This window comes from Parus major, chromosome Z, assembly GCF_001522545.3.
Source record: "Parus major isolate Abel chromosome Z, Parus_major1.1, whole genome shotgun sequence".
Classification (NCBI taxonomy): domain Eukaryota; kingdom Metazoa; phylum Chordata; class Aves; order Passeriformes; family Paridae; genus Parus; species Parus major.
Genome location: NC_031799.1, coordinates 45,533,311 through 45,555,702, shown reverse-complemented (window position 1 = coordinate 45,555,702; position 22,392 = coordinate 45,533,311). Strand labels below are relative to the sequence as shown.

General features: G+C 42.7%; 1 protein-coding gene and 1 long non-coding RNA gene across 7 annotated transcripts in view; one reads left to right on the top strand and one right to left on the bottom strand.

Annotated features, from left to right (window-relative positions):
* Positions 1-3,691, top strand: part of RNF38 (ring finger protein 38) — a 90,386-nt gene extending 86,695 nt beyond the window's left edge. For all 4 annotated transcript variants that reach the window (XM_015653063.2, XM_015653061.3, XM_015653064.2 and 1 more), the window contains one exon: positions 629-3,691. In XM_015653063.2, the coding sequence (XP_015508549.1) occupies positions 629-691 (63 nt within the window). In that variant the 3' untranslated portion in view covers positions 692-3,691. The remainder of the gene's footprint in view (positions 1-628) is intronic.
* Positions 3,692-4,535: 844 nt separating this feature from the next.
* Positions 4,536-20,121, bottom strand: LOC107216249. Of its 3 annotated transcripts, XR_004500395.1 has the most exons (4): positions 19,932-20,121; positions 11,861-11,928; positions 11,372-11,520; positions 4,536-4,755 (listed from the first exon to the last, which is right to left on the bottom strand). It is a non-coding gene; the product is annotated as an uncharacterized LOC107216249 (long non-coding RNA). The 3 variants fall into 3 exon arrangements; XR_004500396.1 differs by lacking the exon at positions 11,372-11,520 and having other exon boundaries at positions 19,932-20,113; XR_004500394.1 differs by lacking the exons at positions 4,536-4,755; positions 11,372-11,520 and adding an exon at positions 11,615-11,754 and having other exon boundaries at positions 19,932-20,111.
* Positions 20,122-22,392: the final 2,271 nt, after the last annotated feature.

Sequence of the window (22,392 nt, the reverse complement as noted above, 5' to 3'; positions counted from 1 at the left end):
CCTGGTGGTGCACATGACTTGAATACCTGCTTGGTTGGGTCATCTTTTCTTTATTTTTTTTTTATTCCCCTTCCACTTTACTAAAAGACCCTCCCTTTTTCCCTGGTTTGCTTTCAGCTTTGGCCAAGACTATATGATGTTTTTCTATTATGATAACTGAATAAAACAAAGTATGATGTCATTCCTGATCAGTTGGTGACAATATGACATCATCACACAAAATGTTTATTTGCAGCCCAAGATGTCTCAGTTTGTTCTGGTGGGTTTCTCTGCAGCATACAGTACAGGTTTTCAGTTGCATCCATCCAACTGCAATATACTGTAATTGTGAATCTGCATTAATGAAACCACCATCACTTAGCTAGAGCCTTATTTGTTGTCTTTCTTTGTCTTTAAAAATAAAAGGCTCAATTATCTTTTTTGTAGATGTAATTCTGAGTTGGCAAACTCATCACACTGTTCAAACATAAACAAAACATAACAAAACAAAATAAGAAAAGGCATAAGTACATTCTGTCTTCTCTTGGATTGCTCTTCAGCTGTCACGGGTTGCATTGTCACATACACATTACTTTAACAATGTATTTGTCAGTCTGGTTAACTCTCTTTTGTTTTTCTGGTTTTACAGGCCAATCGTACCTGCCCGATTTGTAGAGCTGATGCTTCAGAAGTGCATCGTGATTCAGAATGACCAATCTAAGAGCACAGATCTGGTTTGGGTGTTTCTGGTCACATGTATATATGAACTCTATTGAACTTACCTACCCATGTGGCTTCCAGCCTACCCTTTTACACAAAAGGGTCAATGGACCTTACTTTGCACTGTGTGACTTAATCAATTATAAAGCTTATAACTAGTCTTCACAGTTACAGGATTGTTATACTAACAAGTGTGATTGGAACTCCAAAGATTTTTTTTTTTTTTTTAGCTTAATTTTGTGTGTGCACTAACATTCCCTGGGTTTTGTGTGATCATTCCGAGTATTGCTGCGAGATTACTGTGGATGTGATCTTTTAGCATGTGCTTTTATATAAAAGAAAAAGAAAAAAAAAGTGGTAGCTCCAAACAATATAGCAATCTACCTTATATAGAGCCTTCAGATACTGTGAGTGGGGATGAACGGTGTGAGTGTGTGTTTGCCTGTGAGAGGGTGAGTGAAGCGCGCTTGTGGCTGGCTGTGTGTGCGTGTTTGAGAACCTATATACCAGCATGTACTGAGAACGTATGTGTGTAGTAATAATTATGCTGCAATGTATAATCTTGTGTGTTATTTAAACAGTACTAGTACTGTACACTGGTTCCTTTCCTTGTGTTTGCAGTTGCACACTGAATGCAATGGGTGCAGCAATTACAGACATTTAGTATTTTGTCCCCAGCGTACTTACAGGTGTAACGACCTTTCTACCTACTACTATTCAAACAGCTGTTATGCTTCCCTTTCACTGGAGGCTTTAAGTGTGTACCACTAAAGAATGCATTGATTGCTCATACATGAGTAACCTTGGGGGTTTTATCATATGTTACAAAGTCTGTATTTTTTAATGGCTGATTTACAAGTTATTTTATCAATGTAGAGTTGCAATATCACATTTAGCAATACTAATGTTTTCAATTGCTAATATGAATATCAATGTTTTTCTGTTTTCCTTTTAAATTCTCTAGCTGGGTTTGCCAGTTATGTGTTTCTTCCATGAAAGGAAGCAGAAAGTACACTGAGGCTGTTCTGATCTTGTGGAACAGCTCTTAACTTTTCCCATTGTACTTGCTAAGGACATCATCTTTTAGCTTATAAACATTGGCTTTAATCACATACATTCTTTGTCATCTACAAGGAAGTTGGTATGTAACTAAAATAACTTGTAAAAGGTTACAATTTTATTCCTGCAATTTCATTAATAAAATACATTTTTTAGTGTTTTCTCAGAGAAGTAGAATTCAATATTACTTTCATCCCGTTACAAGAGGAGGTAGGTTTGGTCATTACCTGCAGAATTCACTTGCCCTAATGCTGCTTCCTTCCTTTCCTTACTTCATGATGAGTATAATAGGAAGAAGGAACTCCCTAGGTTTTTGCAATCAAGTTTCCAGAGTGCTCCACTAGAGGAGAAATTTGGAATACTTTCCAGAACAGTTCTGTGAAATAGGAGGGGATAATGTCTATTCAAGTGCTCTGAATAATATTTTATTTGGGCTATTGAAAAAAATGAGCTTTCTTTGTAATATTTACACTGTTAACGTCTCTGATGTCTTCTAGAAAAATCTTTAGGTCTGTATATACCACAGTTACTAAAAGGATGCACTTTTTGCATTTAAACTCGTCTCATAAATTCAGTGTCATTACTTTGGTTGCAGCAGCACAAGAGGCACAATTACCAATATTGCTACAACTTGCTGCCAGTCTCAGCTTTAAGTTTATTCTTTATCATTTCTGATGCTTTTGTATGCTGCTATGCTTTAGTATCAGTTAAAATTTCCAACAGTGTTGGGTGTTCTCCATGCTGGTTTTCCTCTTGGAAGATTTTACAGACCAGTCACAGCTTTTGGTGCAGCTAAATAAAAGCACAATTTTACCCTGTTTTAGATGTTTTTCCCTCTTTAGTTACGCAGGTAGTTCTCAAAAACAGTTAAGCTTTCCATACCCATCCTTACATAGGAACACTAAATAAATAAAAATGCCGTTACTTCCACTTCAAAATATTAGAATTTCTTTTTCCTCTCTTCCAGTGGAGTTAAAGAATAGGCTTTTCACAATAGCACCTAGCAGGTTAAATTACATGTAATAAAATTTATTTTTTTAACAAATAAAATCATGTTTAAAAAGCATATGCCACGTATGTCTTACAAAACTTAGCCTCTTTTATATAACTGCAAAAGAAAAAAAAATCCATGTACAGATTTAAACATGACTAACATTTCTGTGTTTAGTATTCAGTTCAAAGCTTGGAAAGAGGGTACTTTTTCTAAACTTGATACAAGTGCACAAGACACATACTTCTGAAGCTGAGGGAAAGTAGTTCTCTTTCTGGAACTGGAGAAATGTCCCTTTTCCCCCACTAAAATTCAGTGAGACAATGGGAGATCTAGGAGATGGAGGGTCTAAGTTGGTAAAATCCTGCAATTAATTGTTGCACTCTTATGGCTCATCTCTTCTGGAATGGTTCTTCGGTTTGCATGGATGAATGTGGACTTGCTTCCCGTGGTTAGTGTGTACAAAGAGCACACATGCTTGTGTTTTGAATTAGCTCAGACAGGCTACAACCACATCCTCTGTGGTGACTGTCAAGGGCAGGGGATTTATGTTCAGCTCTTAACTGCCATGTATTATGCACAGCTGCCGTGGTGCCTGACAGCACCTGAATTCAGCAACACTTCCTTTATGTTCATTGCCTTTCTGCCAGCCAATGACTCTTTTTTCTCCAAAAAAACAAAAATATCTGACCTCCAATATGTTTGCTTTATCATATTGGCACTGCTGTGTTTTTTTGCATAAACTGTCAATTTAATTTGACATTTTGTTGGATATCAAGGCCTACAGATAATTCCAGTGTCTCATTTTTTGTCTTTCTTTAGAAAGAAGAAGTAAGGCCATGTGTTGTACGTCATTTTATACAGGCTCTTGAATGTGACTTCACAGCTGTTAATACAATGCATAATACTTGGGATGAGACTTACCAACTGTTTTAATTTTAATTGTAGAAAACAGTTTCAACTGAGTTATCTTTGGGCCTTTGTAAAAGCTGTGGTTTTTTTCCTTTGGTACATTGTTACCTCATTTTGCTACTTGTGTTTCAGACTTGCTAATTATTATGAAAGCTTATGGTTTTTGTTGGAATCATATTTTGTTAAGTGTTTTCTTTAAATCATATGCTATTGTATCATTTAACATGTAGTTTTAAATGTACTATAAATATCTGTAACCAAATCATTTGAAGGCTTGATAAATTTTTAACAAAATTTGTACATTTTTTATGAGAGTTACTAGTAATGCTTTACTAGGTAGTGCAATGAATTTTTATTTTTAATCCCTGTGCCCAATTTTGGAGTTGAGAGAGTTGTTCGGTAATAAATGTATGATGTACACTTACACAATTTTGTCCTGTTCCTTCTCTGAGGAGTGTATTGTTTTCTTCTATTACTGGGAATATTTCTGTGCATGATCATGCAAATTGAAATTTTACTGGCAACAGCACTTGGGTTGTGGGGGGGTGTTGTGTCACCTTAACTGTAGCACACAACTTTACTCTTAGGTTGAGAGAGCCTAAGAAATTGATATGAAATGCTGTACCATATTTTTGAGAGTGTGAGAATTCAGCATACTCAAAGCTTTGCCTAAAAGGTCAGTGTTCTAAAGATCTTATTTACTTAGATAGAAGTTACCAGATGAAAATTTGCAGGGACGAAGGTGTGATTCTTAGGCCTACTATTTGCACTGTGTATCAGCTGAAGATGTGTTGCACTTTTGCAGTGCCTTAGCAGTAGTAAGTGATGCATCCTGAGTTATAATGATTTCATTAGCCAGGGTCATACAGGAAACTGGTAGTGAAACAAAACAATAAAAGAAGAAGAAGAAAAAAAAGTTCTGTGATTTTGGTTTTAAGAAAATGTAAACTAAGTTGACAGATGTAGTTACTTAAAAGGTTTTCATTTGCATAGGACATTTAATAGCTGCATCAATAGCAGGTCTTCTTGGTACTCAGACATACTTGAAGATTCATTCATGCTTTTGAGAATCTTGTGCAGGTTCCCACACATACCTTTTGGATTTGGGAGAGAAGGAAAAGAGAACGGTATCAATCTGTGAGCTCAGATACTTGCAAAGCCACATTTTTTGCACATGAGTATATTGTGGTATCACTGGTAATTTGGCAATGCCCAGTCCTAGCCTGAAGAGCAGAATTGCCCTCCTCCTCTTTCCTGATCAGCTCCCTGCTCCCTGCCTTTGTGTCACAGCATCTTCTTCAGCCTGTGCAGTGTCTGTCTTTGCTCACAAACTTGTGTTATCACTGCTTGTGAGTCTCCTGGTGTTTTCAATAATTAGCTGACAATTTATGTTGTTAACTTCCAGTATCACTGCCACCAGATAGTGTATCCTGTGTACTCTTTTGTGATTTTGTTTTTCTGTCTTGTTTTTAACTACTGCCTACAACTCTAGCTTCTCTGTCTGGTGTGTCTGCTGTAACCCTCCCTGTCCCACAGCTCACACTGTGGTGCACACGACCATCTGACTTTCAGATGTGGTATTTCCTTGCAAATGATCTGTCATTTTTCATGCCAACAGTGCTTTTCAACTGATTCAGGAATGACAGTGTGCTTAAGACAGATGGGGTTCCTAATTTCTTATTTAATCTAACATGTGCAATAGATGAGCTTGGCTTTTCAGGAGCAGTGGCATTGCTGCAGCTTTTGTCCAATTCTAACCTTTGCTATCCTTGCTAGGTGTAGATGACTTTATTTAACAGCGTAAGGATCTTCCCTTATCAATGGTGCTTTGAGGAACTAGGGGACACTTCCAAATCAACTGCCCTTGTCCTTACGCAGGACTTCAGTTTGCCAGAAATCAGCTGGGATACATCACACAGCTGGCACAACCCAGGTTGTAACATTCTTTATAACCTTGGTGACAGCTTTACAGAAGCAAAGGGAGCCAGCTGGGAAAGAGTCCCTCCTTGACCTACTGCTTGTCAACAGAGAGGTTCTCCTAAGTGGAGACTGGTGTCCATCTTGGCCACAGTGACCACAAAGCAGTTGAGTTTAAAATCTCTGTTGATGGGAGGGGAAATCCCAGCAAAATCTCAGCTCTGGACATGAGGATAGCAGACTGCTCAGGGAACTAGTGAGTAAAATCCTCTGGGGAAATATTTGGGTGAGAGCTGGGGTCTATTGGTGGTGGTCACTTTTTAAACATCACCTCCTATGGGCACAATAGCAGGCAGATCCTAAATGTTGGAAGTCAGGCAGGTGAGGCAGGAGGCCAGCTTGGCTGAGCAGGAATCTTCTCTTGCATATAAGGGAAAAAGTAAGGTATATGCCCAATGGAAGTAAGGTCAGGTAACTTGGGGAGAATGCAGAGGTGCTGTTTCCCACTGTGGTGAGAAAATTTATGCAGCCAGAGCTCAACTGGAGTGGAAGCTGGCCAGAAATGGGGACAATAAAAAGTATTTTCAAATGTAATAATGTCAAAAGGCAGAAATAACATCAGCCCATTACAGGATGAGGAGAGTCACCTCCCATACAGGGACCTGGTGCAAGGCAGAGGTGTTCAGTGCATTCTTTGTCTTTAACACAGCTAATGGGCCAAGGAGGTCTCAGTGTCCTGACCTGGAGGACTGTAGAAACAATTTCTTGTTGACTCTAAACATGTTCAGAATCTTCTGCTCCACCTGAATCCCTGCAAATCTACAGGGCCTGTTGGGATTCATCCAGGAATTGGGATTCATCAAAAGAGCTGGCTGATGTCATCACATCTCTCCTTGTTTTTTATGCCGTCTTGGGAATCGGGAGAGGTTCCAGCTGACTGGAAGCTGGTGAACACTATCCTAGTTTTCAAGAAGGAAGACCCTGAAAACTACAGTGAAGTCTCACTTCACTGCCTGGTAAAATCATGGAAAAGATTATTCTGGGAGTACTGAAAAACACGTGGAGGATGGCCCAGTTATCAGTCACAGCCAGTAATTTCATATGGGGAAGGTCCTTCTTGTCTGATTTCCTTTTACAGCAACATAACCCACCTAGCTGACCGGAGGAAGACAGGTGATGTAATCTTTTTGGGTTTCAGTAAAGCTTTCCATACTGTCTCTGTCAGTATCATTCTGGACAAAACATCCAGCACTCAGCTAAATAAACACATCATGTGATATGTGAGCACCTGTCTCATGGGTCAGGCACAAAGGGTTACAGTGAATGGGGTGACATCAGACTGGTGACTTGTCACTGGTGGGGTTCCACAGAGCTCCATCCTCAGCCCTGTGCTCTTCAACACTTTCATAAATAACCTGGACGCAAGACTGGAATGGATACCAAGTAAATTTGCCAACAACACTAAATTGGGAGGGGCTGTCTACTCCCTCAGAGGCCTTGCAGAGAAACATGGACAAATGAGAGTGCTGGACAGGCATCAGCTGTATGAAGTCCAATGAGGAAACAGATGCTGTGCCTGGGCCATGGCAACCGTGGGTGTGTTTATAGAGAATGAGAGGTTGGAGAGCAGCTCCATGGAAAGTGGCCTGGGGGTCCTGGTCAGTGGCAAGTTGAACATGGTTCAGCAGTGCCCTGGCAGCCAGGAGTGCCACCTGTGTCCTGGGGTGCATCAGGCACAGCATCACAGCTGGGCAAGGGAGGGATTGTCCCACTCTGCTCTGAGCTGGGGCAGCCTCACCCCGAGTGCTGGGGCGGGTCTGGGTGATACAATGGAAAAATGACATTGAGCTTTTGGAGAAGGCTCAAAGGATGGCAATGAAACGGGTGAAGGGTCTGGAGGGGAAGTCACGTGAGGAGCAGCTGGGGGTCACTTGTTCTGTTCAGCCTGCAGGAGACTGAAGGGGAGACATTGCAATTTTCAACATCCTCACATGATGAGGGAAGCGTCAGGCACTGATCTCTTGACTGTTGCAACCAGTGACAGGACTTGAGGAAACGGCATGAGACTGACCTCAGGAGAGGTTTAGGTTGGATTATTAGAAAAGATGTTTGGGCACTGGAATAGGCACTCCAGGGAAGTTGGTCACAGCATGAAGCCTGACAGAGTTCAAGAAAGGTTTGGACAATACTCCTGGGCACGTGGTGTGACTCTTGGGGATGGCGCTGTGCAGGGCCAAAAGTTGGACAGAATGATCTGGATGGGTCCCTTCCAATTCAGCATATTCTTTGAGTCTATGAATTACTGCATCCTCAAAGCTCTGTGCTTTTTCAAATATGCAAATAGAATGTGAGCCAGCAGTTCTGAAATGTATATTCTGCCTGACAGAGTCTCACTTGCTGACTTTTGCAGTGGATTGCACTGTGCCACTTAATGCATGTATCACTGTGTCTCAAAGTGCAGTTTCCAGTTGTGAAAGAACTCAAGTACCATCAAACTTCTAGTACCTAGAGCAAAATTTAGCAAATCTTCATTTTGAAATCGACATCTTGGAGAGGCTCATCCTGGCACCACTAGAAAAGTCTAAAGTTAACAGTCATGCAGATGCCCAGGTCAGCCAGTCCTCCATGATAAATGTCATGGGAGATACCCCACCAGGTTCCTCTGTCTGTTTCTTCCCATAGATTTATAATTTTTACCAAACCATGTTTGCTAGGGTTTGGAGAATGTCTGATTTTTTTGGAGAGGCAGTTAAGGGAAGACTACAGAGAAAGAAGTTAAGAAGCAATTCACACCTCATTTGAGTACTAGGAGCTTGGGCCATCATATAGTCTTATTTAAAAACTGAAGATAAATCTGTGAGTTCAACAAGAGAAACAAGAGGAACTGTTCTCAGAATTGAAATACTTTTTCCATGTGCAGCAGACTAGTAATGAAATGAGGTACATAGACCATAATGTTTATATGATCTACCATCTTAAAAAAATCCTTAGCAAGTAGCTGCTATAGTTTTGCATCATAATTAGAATATTAATTACAGAATAATTACAGAATTATATATAGTATAATATATAATATATATTATACTATATATAATATATATACTATATATAATATATATAGTAATTATATAATATTATATATATATATATAATATATACTATATATAATATATATAGAGAGAGTAATTATAGAATAATTTCAGAATAATTTCTGTAAAAATTCCTAAAACAATCATGCTAATTGAAAGAAGTAATTATGCGTACCGGTGCTACTGAAACACATTTTTGCAATATCTGAAATACTGGTTCTCTTACAGCTTGCTCTTGGTCTGTGATTTACTGACCTGCTGTTGATCATAGACCATATCCCTTCTGTGTACAGAGGTTATTACTACTCTGTTGCAACTTACTCTTCTTTTCTACCAAAATCTGGTCCAACATGCAGAGCCCAGGAGCACTTTGGACCTGTATGATTTAATTTTGCTTGGCCTTAAGGCATTTCGTTATGTCTTTTCCTTCTGAAGAGCAAGGCCAAATTAAAAAAAAATAGTTACTGCAAACTGCTTATCATCTTCCTCTCTGTACCATTGCATCTTGGTAAAGCATTGGCAAGCATGAAGAGATTTTAGGAAATAGAGCAGGGAAAGGAGATTGCAGAGCATGAAAAGAAGTGATTGCACTTCATCTTTAAGACTTCAGCATGGAGAATGATCAGTTAGCCACAAAAGGAATAAATGCAGTTGAATGCTACAAATGACACAGCATCAAAAAATAAAGATGTCAGTTTTGGTCTTGGGTGACTGCTCACTCACATACTGAAATTAATTCTATCACCAGACCATCTGTCTGTTATTAATGGGGTGTCTCATTCAACAAATGAATGTGCTTCCACAGTGCACAGTCATTAACTGTACACATAAGGACAGGAAACTATACAACTTCTGTAGGGTTTGACATTTACTGACGAATATCAATACCAGATGCCGAGGAAGTCACAGGGAACACAGTCACAGTTATTTGTATGGTCATACAATTCTGCGTACCCCCACTTTTGTGGAATGTCCTCAACAAGTCAAGTTTCATAAATTCAATAGAAGAATGAAGCAAAGAATTGTGTGACTTCGGTTTACTTCAGCAGGGCAGGGACTCGTGATGAGAGCTAGAAGCACAAGCCTTGAAGTTAACCGAAGGTCATGTGGAATGGTTAGCTGCTGAATTATTCCTGAGGTAGGAGGTAGGAGTGCTGTTTTGACAGAACTCCATTCCTGAAGTGAAAGGTACAATCTGTCTGAATCCATTAAGAAAATAAGCAATGCTTTGGTAGATCTTTCTCAGGGTATGAGAAATTCAGAGGACAGACAAGATTTGCTGAATTAAGGAGACTGTTCTTTGTGAATACACTTAGACCAAATACCTCTGGTCTTCCTGGGGATTGTCTTAGTGAGCCTGTAATTTTGCTTATGGTGGATTTTGCAAGATCAGATGCCAGGGGAAATCTCAGCATCCATCAAGTTTCTTACAGATCACAGCATCCCTGAGCTTCAGAAACACTACTGAGTGTTGGCTAGAATTTCTGCCTTCATTTCATGGCAGAAATTCTAGCCAACACAACTACTGTTAGGTAGGTGGCTCTGTAGGACGGTGGAAATGGAAAGGCACGCTTCTATTTCGTTCTTGTTTTGGGACCTGAAGGGAAAAAAATGAGCCAAAGAGAGTTGGGAAAGCTTGTAGCCAGGCGCAACAAGCCCCTGCTGCACTGTGCCCGTTGGATGAGGCAAAATGCTTTAACCCACAGAAGGCTTCCAGTCTCCCTAGGAACTGCAGATGGCAGCAATTCAGCAGCTAATTCTTCCACTGCCTCCACTGCCCCGTGCTGTGTCTCAGAGCTGCAGTTACAGAACACAAAACATTAAAACACGCTGCGAGTTCTACGTACTCCCAGTCCTCCCCCTCGCTTTTGTCTTCCCCCACCTCCCCACATGGTGTGTTTCCCCTTCAATAGTGAGGGATTATGGCTTACTGCCATGCTGAACCAATTTCCTGCCGGTGGTGACAATGACAGCACAGAACAGACACATCTAAGGACAGTATTGCTGCCAATGTGACAAAGCTCCTTGCGAGCTGTGCCGACAGCTCAGCCTTGCTGCCACATGGTACTGCTGGGGGAAACCGGTCTCTAAGCTCTTCCTTAGATGCTATCGAGGGTGCTGTGATTGTTGTAGAGAGCACTGAATCTTTTACAGTCCTGCTGAAGCTCTGTGGCACAGCCATGACATTAGGTAACACCTTTCCATCTCGGAGATATCGCTGGCATTGCTGTTAGGTGAATGAGACTGGGAGTGCTTTTATCCTCAGTGGGATATCCAGTGGGACAGGGTCACCGTGGCAAAAATGGGCTGCAAATTGACAGCAAGCAGGGCTGTGCAAGGCACAGTCCTCAAACGGGGAGTGTTCTGCCTGGCATCCTTTCTGCCCTGGAGGTACCAATATTTTTTATGAAAGCCAGACTCCATGAAAGGGAAAGTGGTGTGTAGGAGGATATTTCATTTTGAAAGGGTGGTTTCCATGAATGGCGTGATTTTATTGACATGGCATATAAATTGTAGCAGATTGAGATGTAGAGGTATTGGTTTGTTTTTGACAAGTAAGGCAAAGCTGACCTTAGTATGTATATGCAGCTGTGGCTGCCTTTATTGCACAGTAATAATTAAATTATTATTATACAATAATTACATTATTACATAGTAATTCCCCTCTTACACCTCAAATGGTACATAAATGGTACCTACATACCTGCTGGTATTCCTGGACTCTTTTTCCAAGAATTTGCAGGTTGTTATCTGCCACAGCTTGGTGGGGCAGTTTCTATTTCCCTGGAAATTTTCTAGGGAGATGTGTTATGTGCCTTTTGGGTGGGAACTTCAGCTGCTGTACTTTGGCCCCTGAAAGACAACCAAGTGTTACTCAGGTGAGAGCCACCTGCTCTGCAACTGGCAGTGTTGAGCAAGTATTGCAAAGAACTGATAACCAGGATAATATGGGTAAGCAAAGGGCAGAGGACAGAGAGCACCTCTTTTAATAAAATCTCACTTTCCAATAAATGCAGGTGGATTTCAGTGCTACCTTTTCTGGGTTGTCCTAAGAGAGTGTTTTTGATGCTACAGTTCATCAAAAACCTGGTGGACAGGCAAAACAGAAAAATAGAAGGTGAAATCAGAATGTTGTCATAAATAGAAGTAGATAGGGAAAGATAATATAGGGAAAAAAAGATCTTTGCCTTACTGCCAGTTAGAGCATTCTCTGTAGCAAACAGAATGTCACAGAAAGAATCCATGGTTGAAGTGCAGTAACTGTAAGAGAAAAGAAAAGAAAGAGAAAAGAGAGTAAGATTAGTTCAGTGCAAAACAGGGTGAGTGGGTCTGTGGAATGCATAGATAAGAATGCCAAGCAGAAATTCTACATTTCCTATCCTTGAGTAGTAATTCCTTTCCCAGCTGCATATCCAGACTGTGTGTTTACATTGAAACTTGCTGCCTTTTCCTAGCTGTCTTCCAACCAAACCACATGAAACAAGTATTTCTTGATCTGAGCATCTCCATGCTGGATATGCAGCCTTGATCCCGTCTGGGACTTAGACCATCAGGTGCTAGAGAATCCCTCTCCTGCCTGTGAAAGCAGGAGCATCACTAGGGCTCTGCTGAGAGTTGCTTGCCTTGAGCCTGGGAGCTTTCCTTAGCAGGATGTCATCTTCCTCAGCCCTCAGCTCACAGCAGTCAGTGAAGGCTGATGTGGCTTCCTGTGCTCCAGACCCACACTGTCACTTGGGTGACGTGGCACTCCTCGCACTGGGGCGGGCAGGTGGGGCTGAAACTCCTGCCTGTCACCAAAACCAAATAAGCAGGAAATCTGTCGGGGCTCTGGGGGAGTGTCATGTGAGAAGCCAAGAGCATGTGATTGAAAAGGAAGGAAAGGAGCCAGTTACACTTTGTTTCTCTCCTGTCAGCTAGTTTTCAGATGTGGTATCATGCTTTGAAACATGGCTGGGGGACCTGATAGCCTGTGTAATGAAAGGGTTTTCCTTGAAGTACAAAATTTGACCCTTTGAGATGTTTTAGAAGTAAAGCAGTGAATTACAATTGCTCTATTTTATGTAAATACTGAGTGCCTTGTATCTTGGGGGTCTGGGATGGTGTTCCTCCTGCTCTGAAGGCATTCAGTGCACAAGCCAAGGATAAACTCTGTCAGATGCTGCTGAGGCCAAATCCATGGCTTGTGCTGTGGCCCAGGTGCAAAAGGAGATGTTCACTTGTCCACTGTCAGCACAGAAGCACCTTATGCTGTCGGCAGGTGCAAGAGGGATGGGGAGCAGCAGGGTTACAAAGAGGCACTCGTTTGAGATGCTGAGTGCATGGCTGGGGACACTCAGGGAAACCCAAAAGCTAACCTAGCCCCTGGTGGCACAGGTAGCCCAGGATGGAGCAGCGTGTCCCTATAAGTTTAGCTGGGGAGGGTTTTTTTAATCAGACCCCAAAATGAGGAAAAAGAAGGGAGATGCAGCTGAGGCTGCTAATGTACCCCTATTCCCTGTATGTGTGCTGCCTCCCAAAGGATGTGGGGGCTAATCCCAAGCTCTTATTCTCTTCTTTGTCCCCTTTTCCTCTCTTTAATTTCCCATCCTCTGTCTGAGGGCCCTGTGCCACCAGCAACAATGGTCAGGGCTGAGAAAGGCTTGTTGGGTCATACTGTGGATGCCTCTGCCTTTACTAGTTTCAGGGAAAGCTGGTAAGGAACACCTAGGAATGCCTCCCCAGGTGCCAGCCCGCTGCCAGAGAGCTGCTCTCAGCCCTCACCCACCCAGAAGAGCATGAAGTGCTGATGTGTCAGAGTGCATTTGGGGAAGCCTTGCCCAGACAGAGTGGTTGACTCCAGTTGCAGGCAGGGCTACCGCCTCTCCAGAAGTTATTCTGGAGAAATCCATCCACCCAAGACCTCTCAGGAGACTAGAAGTGCAAGCCCATTGGCAGCTAATTACCTGTAATTGGGAAACCAGTAAACCACTGTGGTTCTGGATGGCGTCAAGACGTGTGAAGTGAACACTGCTCCCCTGTGACAGGGAAGGATCTGGATTAGTGAGAAACTCTGGGGAAGGCAGCATCCATTCATGGTGCAGCATTAGAGGCTGTGGTTACCTCAGGGAGAACACATCTCCTGGCCTGTGACCATGTCCATGCCCACTTTGGCTTGTCCCAGAGGGCACCTTACCCTGTGTTTTGTTTAACCACAGCCATCAGCAAAGCCCCACGCAGTTGCTCGCTCCCACACTGGTGGGATCAGGTAGTGAATCAGAAGGGTAAAAGCTGGAAAGCTTGCACAGTGCCTCCTATGAGCACAGGCTGGGGGTTGAATGGGCTGTGACCAGCCCTGCAGAGAAGAGCCTGGGGATATTTGATTATTTTCATCATTAGCTGGTGAAAAATTAGATATGAGCCAGCAATGTGCACTTACAACCCAGGAAAACAATTTTAACCTGGGCTGCCTAAAAATAATTTGTCTTCCTCTGGTAAACCATCAGCATCAAAGATCAGCCTTGAGGGAAGACAAGAGTATCAGGTGGGTGAGTAAACCACCCGAGAGCAGTGCATTCCCAGCCTGTCCCCCTGTGTGCCATCCCTTCTCTCCAGCGTGTTGACTGCCCCACACAGCTCGGTGTCAGTGACAAACTTGCTGAGGGTGCTCTGGGTCCCACTGTCCGTGCTGCAGACAAAGGAGTTGGACAGCACTTCTCCCAGCACTGACCGCTGAGGGACACCACCTGTCTGATCATCTCACATCCAGAAAACTTCTTCAGAAGGGTGCGTGAGGGACAGTGAGCCTCACTAAAATCCAGAAAAACTGCATCCATTGCCTTCCCTTCATCCCCTAGTTTGGTGACATCATGATAGAAGGATAGCACATTAATTAAACAGGACTCTCCCTTTGTGAATCTATGCTGGCTGTGCTTGATGACTGCATTATCCTTTAAATACCTTTCAACAGCACCCAGTAGGATCTTCCCCAAATTTTTTCAGGTTCTGAAGTTAGATTAAGAGGTCTGTAGTTCCCTAAGTCATCCCTCATGTCCTTGTGAACTGGGATAGCACTGACTAGCTGCCACTCAGCAGGCACCTCTCCAGACCCCCAAGAACTTAGAAAGTTATGAAAGGGGTCCTGCTGGAACATCCACCACCTCCTTCATCCTTCCGGGATGAAACCCATCTGGCCACACAAGACCTACGAACAGTCAACTAATACAACTGGTCCCTGACAATCTCAGGGTCTAAAAAAAGGAAAGTCACTTCCCACTGTCATGGTCCTCCCAATTCTGAGGACCAGGCAACACAAGGTTTATTGTCACTATTAAAACCTGAGGCATAAAACAATGCACTTAGTTTTTCTTTAACCCTATTTACCTGGGATACTTTTCACTGCTTTAAAATGTGTGTGTTGAAAGGGTTTGCCAGTACACAGCCAACTCAGTGATAGTACAAGAAAGACAAAATTTTTGTGTCAGTTTGAGGTGATTCTGACACTTCTTTAATGCACACAATCTTTCCACATAACTGCAGAAAGTATATTTTGAAAAGCATGTGTTTGAAAGTATATTCTGCTAAAAATTAGAAAGAAATATCTACACAGATTTTTTTTTGTAGCCTAAAATGATCTTCTGTCTTTTAAAATTAAATAGTGGGCAGCTAAGCCACAAAAGAATTCCTACTTTCATTTAGTTTCTTGATGAAAATGTCAAAAGAGAAAGACCATCCAGTGCCAGTAAAATCAGGAGTTTCAAATTAGGAGTTTTTTGTTTTTCAGGAAAAAAAGGGATTTGAACTTGAAAACTGAACTCACACAGCACCGCTAAGGCATTTTTCTAACTGTAAAATTAAAATACTTAAAATACACTCATGTGTTCATATGTTTCCAGAAGGTTCTCTTGACTCAGAATAAAATAGATCTCCCCTGTGTGGTCCCTGTGGAAATGGGTAGCTCTGAGGCAAACCAAACCAAGATAAACTCTGATTTCTGCAGTAAGAATAGCTACTCTTCTTAAGCCAGTGGGAAAAGTGACTTCTATTGAAAACAGCCCACTGTGGAATCCCACAGGATTCTTCAGTTCAGCCTTATTTAACATTCAGCCCTTGTGTGGCAGTGACCCAAGGCTGCCCAGTGCATACAGGTGGTGAATCAGTGCCTTTCAAAATACTGTCCTCAGTGTCCTTGCCAAAGTGGTGATTCCACCTGGTTTTGAGTTGGGTGGTTGGTTGGGTTTTTGTGGATGGCTGCAAAGATGTCCAGATCTGCACCAAGACCTGTAAATTGTACACTAAGACAGACTTCCCTCCTTTATCCCTACACACAAGTATGCAGATGAAGTCAGAGCTTGTATTAGAAATTTTCTGTACAAAGAAGTAGAGGAGGCTACACCTAAACAAAAGCCTGGTCTCTGTGTATTGCATGCTGCCAGCTTCACACTGAACTTTTGCAGAAATACATCCCTATTTTGCAGAAGGCTTATATTGGATCCAAGCCAGGGGAAGGAAAGTTCATTTCACTTCAAAACTAACAGATGAAGACTCACACCCATTCTGACCCTACCAACGCACTCCACCCACGTGTCTTCCTCAGCTGGCTGTCTCACTGAGACTGTGCTGAATGAGGAAAATATTATTATTTCCTGTTTTCTTTTGATTCACCTCTTCTCTCCACTGCCTGTGCTGCAGGATGATTCTTCTTGGCAAAAACAGCATGAGGCACACTCTGAGACATTTAAAACCTGTTTTGAAAGACTAAAGGTGTTCTCTCCAAAGAGATGAGTGTGGAAGCTAGATGCAAATAGAATCTTCAGACCTCTCACAACCACAGTGCAGCAGCACTTTCCCCCAGTGTTACACAGTAAAGTACTGGGAGAAATTACATCTCATTTTGGTGCATTATAGCAGCACCTGGTTACCCAGCAGTGTTTACATATGCTTTATTTAGTTGTATCACAACTCTCTTCTCCACAGTAAACTATTTAAAAGACTAGAAAGCACAGAAAATCCAGCTCAACAAGATAATTTGTAATGGGAAATGTCCTAGGTATTAATAACGTGCAAATTTGTCCTTACAGACAAACTCATGACATTGTTTGGATAGATAGACTAGAACACCTGAACTGGCAGCTGTGCCATTCCTCTGAGATAGAAGATGAGCCCAATGTACCTTTATGTTCTTATCAGCAACCATGGCAACAGGATGGAATATGCCCTCAGAGTTTGCTGTCATTACAAACAAGGGGAGTATAAAGCACAGGATGAGGAAAGATTAAGTGGCAGGCAGAGTCAGTCTTCTGAGGGACTGTGTGGTGTTGCAGAAATGCACCAGCATGAACCTGTGTCTTCACCAGTCCATGCACCAGCATGAACTTCACAAAGATCAAGGCAGGTGTCTGGGCCTATCCAACCCATGAAGTTGGATAGGACTTCATGGTTGGACTCTGCAACAATTAAGGCTGAACACGCACAGGCTGGGGATTAACTTTGCCAGAAAAGGAACCAGAGTCCTGAGCTGGGTATTTTCTATCAGCATTGTGTGGCTTCGTGGTGGTGGTGAAGCCCAGCCATGTGTTGAGGAATGCATTCAGTGCAGGTAGCTCAGGGTGCAGCTGCAATGAGAGCTGCAGGCTGAGCTCTGGCTGGGAGCCCAAGGCAGGAGATCATGAACTTGGCACAGGAAGGGGACAGGGACCTGTGGCACCAGCCAGGGAACTGGACACTGAGACACAGCAGGAGCTGAGGACACAGTAAAAAGAGACTTTCTGGCATACAAACTGTGAGGGTAAAAAAGCCCAGGTAATCCTTTGTCCAGGGTTTCTCCTCAAGGCACCAGCTCACACTCTTATTCTGTTGCTACACCAGGATTAAATTCCTTGTAACCAGAGATCTGTCTGAGTCCCTCACAAGCAACAGGCAAGCTCCATTCCAAATGAATGAGCAATGACTGCTCTGCCCTCCACCAGTCACTCAGGTGTTGGGTTCAGACCCCTGCATCCAGACCAGTGGAGATGGGTGTTGTGGGGCACCCAGTGCAGTGGCATAGCCCATCAGGAGTTCTGAGGAGAGCTCTGACAGCGCCTGGTGAGCTCTCACTGCCCATGGCCATTCTGGGGAGGGAGTGTCAGTCTGTGCTGGGCTGTATCCATATCCACAGCAGATATCCAAGGTGATCCACCCATCTCCTGACATTTTTTTTTTGAGGCAATTCCTGCATAGATAAAACATGTCTCTGGAGAGTGCACAAAACACCATATAAAATAGTTTACACTGTGTTGCTAATACATGCACATTGTGTCTCTTTAAAACAGGGCGGGATTCAGGGAGATCTGCATGTAGAGGAATGTTCATCTTCAAACTGTGTGCTCTTGTAACTATTTGAATTGCTTCTTGTGGTGTAAACATGAAATACCAAGAGGAGGTTCTCCAGAAGGTTTATGTCAGCTGAAAACACTGCATTATGTTTTACACATATTTGAGATTTCCTCTGGACTAGTACTTGCTTGAATCATGATAATTCTGTGTATATTTAAAAAAACGACCTGTAAACAAGAAAATTCTTGAAAGTTTTTTTATGATCTTCAGGATATAGAATATTAGACCCATTGAATCTGCAGAGAAATTGGCACTTAATGCACTGCAATTAAGGTATAAAATTACTGGGCATATTGGTTATTGTACAGTATATAACTGATCTGCCACTGGCTAATTGTGACAGGAGTGTTTATATATTAGACATATATATTTATTTATTGCCAAAATAGGGAACAGCCAGTATCTCTGTATCTCCATCCAAATGTGTGGCAGGTGTGCCAGAGAAGAAATTAAATATTTAGGCCTTATTTTGGGAAGGGATGACGAGTGACAGATCCAGAGAGAACAGAGGCCATAATTAGGCTTCCACATCCAGTCATGAAAAGCATGTACCAGGTTTGCTCAGAGCTGTGGGATTTTGTTGGCCAAAAACTCTTCTGTTAGAGGAATTGATTAAGCCTCTGACTGAGGCAACCAAGAACAAAGAGATAAAGTCCATTGCATAGGACCTGGAGAAGGAGTAAGCTTACAATGTTATAAAAGGAGCTCTGGTGTCTGTTCCTGGTCTTGGGCTCCTAGGTTATACAAAAACTTTCATTCTGTATGTATATGAATGTAAAGGAATAGCCAGTGGAGTGGTAAAGCACAATTCAGGACCCCATCAGAGATCATTTGCATATTACTCTATTAAATTAGCTTCACTTGCAGCAGGAGCACTAGCCTAAGTCAGTGGCAACAACAGCAAAAATATTAGAAATGAGTTGTCCCCCCCTATCCTGAGACACCCTGGAACATTTTATATCCCACATGATGCAGAGATTCTGTTGACAGTCTGCAGCCCAAGCTCTAACACCACAATGGGCACATACATATGAACTGATCCTCACAATGGCAGATAAAAAAGATGTAGCACCTTGAGTCCAGTGAGCCTAAAGCCTCTCCTGGTGATGGAGAATGTGCTGTTGTGGCTCTGGATGGCCAGAGTGAATGGCCAGTTTTGGGTGACCTTAAGACCATGTATGAGAAGGACTACTCAACAAAAGAAAAGAAACAATGGAAAAAAGTGGGAGGTGACAAAAGATTATGATGAAATATGGTCTACCATGATGGTCTACCAAGGGGAAGCCAATTCTGTCAAAGAGATATTTAATCTGTGTGGTTAGATGGTTTCACAATAAAGTCAGTGGAAAGGCAGAGGCAACAACTAGCCAAGTAAAAAAGAATTAAAAAATGGGCAGCTCCAGGAATTTATGCCACTGGAGAAAGAATCACAAACAGCTTCCCAGCCTATCAGAAGTTCTCAAGTACCAGACCAAGCTCAGAGTTAGGATGAGTAACTATGAGCCTACTTCCCTTTTCATGAGCCTACTTCCCTTCTCAGTGACTACAAATAGACTCTGTGGACACCCACGGCTGCGTGTAAGCATTTGCTAGTGATAGCAGACCAGTAAGACTGGGCAGAAGCCTTTTCAACAAAAAGGGTTGGCACAAAGGGAGCAGAAAAGGCCTTGGCTTAAAAAATTTATCCCTTGACACAGGGTTCTACAGAGCCAATCGAACCAGAAAGGGGTGCTCATCTTACAGCTAATATAAACAAACAGTTGTGTAAGTCTTTGAGAATAGAGCATATATATATTATATATGTATCTATCTATATATACATATATAGATAGATATAACTGTATCACCCACAATCTTCAGGACAAGTAAAGAGGATGAACAGAACATAAAAAATATGCACATGCCCTTACCTGAAATGGCCACAAACGCTAAATTTGGCGCTGTGGAATGTTTGGAATGTTCCATCACAACCTGTAGCACTGGCAGAAAGCCTCTTTGGAAGGCACTCAGCTATATCTGGAAATTATATTAAAGTTAAGACCAGCCTTTTGGATGGAAAAGAACACCTGATCCAGTATTTTCATATAAAATATAGAAAGGGTTTGAGGAATGGAGAAATTATGCACAATAGTATCAGCCTAGCCCACTTGAAATAGAAGTAAATGATACACAGCCTGCAGATGTAGTGTTAATCAAGATATTCTCACAAAAAAGTTAAATTAGTACCTAAATGGGAGGGACCATATGCTGGCCTACTGTGTTCTTACCTTGCTGTTAAAATTTTGTGTTAGGAAAGCAGGATACACCAGTCTCATATCCAACAAGTTGTAAATGATAAACCACTTGGACAATAAAAGAGTTCCAAGAACCTTTCATGACCTTGTCTTGATAATAATTTCTGACCTATGACAACAATGTTAGCCTTAATTCTGTTACTTGTAATAATGTTGTAAGTAAGGACTGTGTAAAATACTGTGAAATCTTTCTTTTTCCCTTTTAATGTATTGGCAGGCATGCTCAATCCAAAAACAGGGACAAACTTTCAGTGCAGGTAGCTCGGGTTGCAATTGCAATGAGAGCTGCAGGCTGAGCTCTGGCTGGGAGCCCAAGGCAAGAGGCCATGAGCTGGTAACCCTTGGCACAGGAAGGGGCACAGGGACCTGTGGCACCATCAGGGACTGGACACTGAAGCACTGCAGGAGCCAAAGACTCAGCAGGAAGACCCCAGACTTTCCATTACACGGATTATGAAGGTAAAAAATCCAGGAAATCCTTTGTTCTGGGCTCCTCCTTGGGTCACCAGCTAGAGCTGTTACTCTTAAAGTAACAAAGTAACAAGTAAGTAATGTTAAAGAGAAATAAATCTCTTTAGGGATCTAGAGCTCTGAGATTCTGCTGCTGGAAACCTGGGGTTGAACTGTTAAGGAAGCCTTATCTGACTGTGAGTGTGGGGTGTGTAGGGAGTCAGGCAGGGACCCTCTGGCTCACTGGAGAACCCCTGTGAAGGGCCCTCAGTCCCAGCAGTTACAGTCTCATTTACAGTCTTTGGTGGTGTGACTGCCAGAGTGCTCTTGAATGGTCAGATGGGAACATTTATTTTACACACATATTCCTCTGGACATGACACATATGGATTCCACTAGGCAAACCCTCCTGCAGAAGTCGCAAAGACAGTTGTGGAGATGAAGCTTAGCATTTCAAAACACACAAGAACTAGAATAGTTCAGCTTCTGTCAGAGAACTCAGTGCTGTGTACAGCTCCTGTATGGGCATAGGCTGAGAAGAAGAGGTTGAAACTCCCCTTGGAAAGGTACAGTGAAACAACACGGCTCCAGCTGTAATGAGAAAAATGTTGATTGACTGTAGGAAAAGTTTTCTTTCTGAAGATGGTCAAGCACCAGAACACAGTCCTGAAGAGGGTGTGAAACCCTAATTTTATTAATGCAGGCATTAGCACTTCTCTTTGTGTGTATAGAACAAGAGCAAACAAACTACAGATATCCACAATGATCCCTAATATTCCATGGCTGTAGCCTGGGTCTGAATGAAACACTTTCCAAGAAAAAAACCTGACTTTTGTATGTACAAGGTGCTTTCTAAATCGTTGGTTATGTCGCAGCTCTTTTGCAGGCACAAAGTTCTGCCTGATTTCAGCAGGACTGCCCTTGTTCCTCCGTGCTCCACATTCCCATGTACTATTACATATTATGACTCTCACATGTTCCACCAAAAATCTTGTTTAAGTATCTTCCTAATTTTTCACATTTTGTGTGTGTGCGCGCGAGTGTGTGTGAATACCCTGTATTCCTTTTATTCGGAGGAAGAACAAAGAATAGAGAAACTAGTATGAATTTGGTTGAATGCAGGTAAGCCTTACGGCCAATGGAAGTAAGTGTGCAAACCCTCTAAGAGGGCGAGCACTCCATTTTGATTTCCACAAATGAGACCTTTCAGGGCACAAAACTCGAACTGAAAAACAGAAAGTGGCAAACATACTCCGAATACCATTTTCCCCCATATTTTTGTATCAGGTAAGTGTTTTGCTCAGCCCATGACACTGAAGCCCACGCCGACGTTGCTGAAATTCCACAAATTAAATCGGTTTTCCCACCGGGGCCTCGGAGGGAGGCAGCAGCTCCCAGGGCACCGGCTCTCCCTCTCCGGGGCTCACGCAGGTCCTGCCGGCACTGCCTGCCCGAGAGCCCCGCTGCCCGAGGGTCGCTCCGGTGGCGAGTGACCGGCGCCGCTCCTCGCCCGCCCCCGCGCAGGGCGAGCGGCACGGCGGGCCACGCAAAGTGCCTGCCCGAGGTGCGGCCCCGCCGCCTCTGCACACACCCTCCGCATCCGCCCCTCCCTGCCCCGCATCCTCCT